General features: G+C 51.9%; 1 protein-coding gene across 1 annotated transcript; it reads right to left on the bottom strand.

Moving 5' to 3' along the window:
• Positions 1-704: 704 nt before the first annotated feature.
• On the bottom strand, positions 705-1443 carry UCRPA7_3932 (hypothetical protein; the record flags this gene model as incomplete). The annotated part of the gene is made up of 2 exons (XM_007916484.1): positions 705-1253; positions 1408-1443. The coding sequence occupies 2 exons, from the start codon at positions 1441-1443 to the stop codon at positions 705-707; spliced, it is 585 nt and encodes a 194-aa protein (XP_007914675.1).
• Positions 1444-2898: the final 1455 nt, after the last annotated feature.

Genomic DNA, 2898 nt, shown 5'->3' with positions numbered 1-2898 from the left:
CGCTCTACGGTCCGTCACAAATTTATTTGATGTTAACAGAGCCATAAGCATCTGAAGGAGCCCAGTAATTTACCTAGTAAGACCTAATACTTAATGTCTTTTCAGTCACAGTTACCAGTTCTCACTTGAATATGCAGTAATCAGCGTATTCACTTAGTAGTCTATTATTAAAATTACTAACTCCCTCACACAATGACCTTGAAGCAGCTAGGCAGTGTGGCTGCGGAGATAGGGCATAGTGCACCTGGTGCCGGCAGTCAAGCCGTGATGCACTAGATAGATAGTCTGTCAGGATCTCTGATCCTGCCCCTTTCCCACCGGCGTTGACTGTGCAGCAGGCACATACATACATACATGATTGGCATTCTGTGCACTACACTACACTGCACCGCACCGCAACGTTACTAACTATCGTCATGGTAGGAATGTAGGTAGACAGGGCGACGTTGTGTTGTGGGTTGATTTAAATAATTCAACAAACGACGATTGGGCTGACGGACAAAGGCCGTCGTGGGCATGACATGGCATCTTCAAGAACTTACGCACGCGCACAAAAGCGATAGATAGATACTAATACGGCGTCCGTCTCGAAGACAGACAGACTACGCCGGACAGATGACGAATAAATGAATAATATATACTAGCCGTGGCTATAGGAAGCGGGCCTTCCTTCGGGGTCCGAAGACACATGCATGAGCCGCAAATCAAACCACGAGCTCGAGCTCGAGCTCTCCGGGCGACCCAGCAGCCAGTGCGGCACGCATGCTCTCCAGCACGATGCCAAAGGGCGTGTAGAGACAGGCGCCCGAGAGATCCGCGCCCGGTATGGAGAAGTACACGACCACATCGCCGGGTCGGCAGCTCTTCGTTTCGGTCTCGGTCTCAGTCTGCACGCCAAGATATGCGCGGCCCGGCTTCGGCTTGTTGGTCACCCTACCGAACAGGAAGCCGACCGGGTTACGGTGCGCATCTCGCACCAGGGCGCCCGAGTCGCCGTAGAATGCGAAGCGGTCGGTGCTCCCGTCGGGGACGATGGCGTGTTCCAGCACCTCGGTGGCCATGGTCTGGGTCTGGGTTTGGTCGTCGTCGTGCGTGACGAACTCGCGGACCAGGACCTCGCTCCCGGTCAGATGCCCGAATGTGACGCCCGTGCCGCGGCCGGCTTTCACGACGAGGACCTTGGGATCGGCATCATTGGCGCCGTCGGACTCCAAGTCCCTGAGAGCGATGGCCTCTTCGATAGTGGAGGGTGTCTAAAAATGCCACCACACTAGCAGCAGACTCTGCCAGAGCAGTGAGGCCATGTCTGTCTCCTTCATTCGTTACTGGAAAAATGGAGGATAATGCAGCTGTTTGTCCTTAATATGATTATTGTCTGTGTTACCTCTATCTACTAGGTACATCTACTGTGCGTAATTCAAATAAATATAAAGGGTGTGACATTTGCAGACAAAAGACCACCTTAAGACTCTTGTCTAACGTTATGCTAATCAGCCAATGTTCGAGCCACTGCAAGTCCCACCTGTAGCTTTCATCTCAAACACCAAAATAGTAGTTTGCTAGATCGCAGCGGTAGGCTTCCATCAGCGTTGGGAGTAGCCTTCATCCCCTATGATTGGGACACTGCCCGCGAGATGTGGTTACAGCTAATCTCCTCGTCCCAGGGTTTGCACATATCGTGCCAGATTGCCTTGCGTAATCGCATAGAGCCAGATCAATGCTCTCTATGTGGCATGATGAAGGACATGCTATGTATTTCGTCGTAGAAGTCACGCAGATACACATTGTTCTTCTTCTTTCCATTAGCAAAGTTTCAGCAGCCTCTCCAGATGATCAACTACGCACATTTTACGATACGAATATTCGTCTTTTCAAAAGGGTGAGGTGGCTAGTTCGTCTAATCGTTCGGGCAGATAAGGCACCAAGGAGCCCCAGGCCCAGGACGAGGGGTGGCTTTTTTTTTTTTCGTTGCAGCCACGTGTCACATAGGATATCTGGATATCTGGCGGTCCGGGTCGGACCGTTGACGGGTGAGGCTAGCTGGCAGGCTATCAGCACGGATCACATTATGGTTCGTGCTTGCGCTCCAAAAACCTTGCTCGGACTTGCATCACGTCGTCCATACACTTGCATGATACACACACAATTAACCGTCATATTGCGACCTTATTACGTGAAGCAGATACGGGAGGGTTAGGGTTAATGCTTTTGTGGTCGAAACCGAAATGGGTGAGAGCGCTCTCATATTATGTACTTCTTTCCCTTTTGGGAATGACTGGCTTGAGTGACTTGACCACCTAAGCACCTGCCTCCCTATGTACCTACATATGTACACAAGGTGCAGTACAGCCTACTTCCTGGAAGTCCCCGGTCTCACTTCCCCACCAAGACAAGACCCCCACGTCAACATCAACCCCACTAACTCAACGTCAGTCCATTCAACCCCCACACCCCCCTCTCGCTGCAGCATTTGGTGATCAGTGGTCCTGGTGTCAAAAAAAAAAAAATTTGTCAGTGTCCTGACTGTTGACTCAATATCGCCGAAGTCAATTATCTTACCTAGCGGGTTGAGAGAAGGTGTGCGTGCGTACTGGGCGTTGGCTAAGCCGTGCCGTTGGCAGCGTTGCTGCCGCCGCGTGTGGCGAGGTGATAGATGATGAAAACGAACAAGAAGGCGAAGAAGATGACGAAAGCGAGCGAGAAGCAGGTGAGTATGGCGGCATCACGATGAGAACATGTCATACACCAGAGGTGACAGCTCTCATCGACCGCCGCTGTACGGGCAGTGGGGTTATGCTCATAGTGGGTGTGGTTGCACAAGTGAGTGTATCCGGCAGGTTGCTCTCCTCCGCCGTGGGGGCAGGGAGCGACGAAAAGCGCATGGGCATGGGCATGGGC

Source organism: Phaeoacremonium minimum (assembly GCF_000392275.1).
Source record: "Phaeoacremonium minimum UCRPA7 unplaced genomic scaffold PA7_03_scaffold_295, whole genome shotgun sequence".
Classification (NCBI taxonomy): Eukaryota; Fungi; Ascomycota; class Sordariomycetes; order Togniniales; family Togniniaceae; genus Phaeoacremonium; species Phaeoacremonium minimum.
The sequence above is the reverse complement of the archived record's forward strand: the minus strand, read 5'-3'. Positions and strand labels throughout refer to the sequence as shown.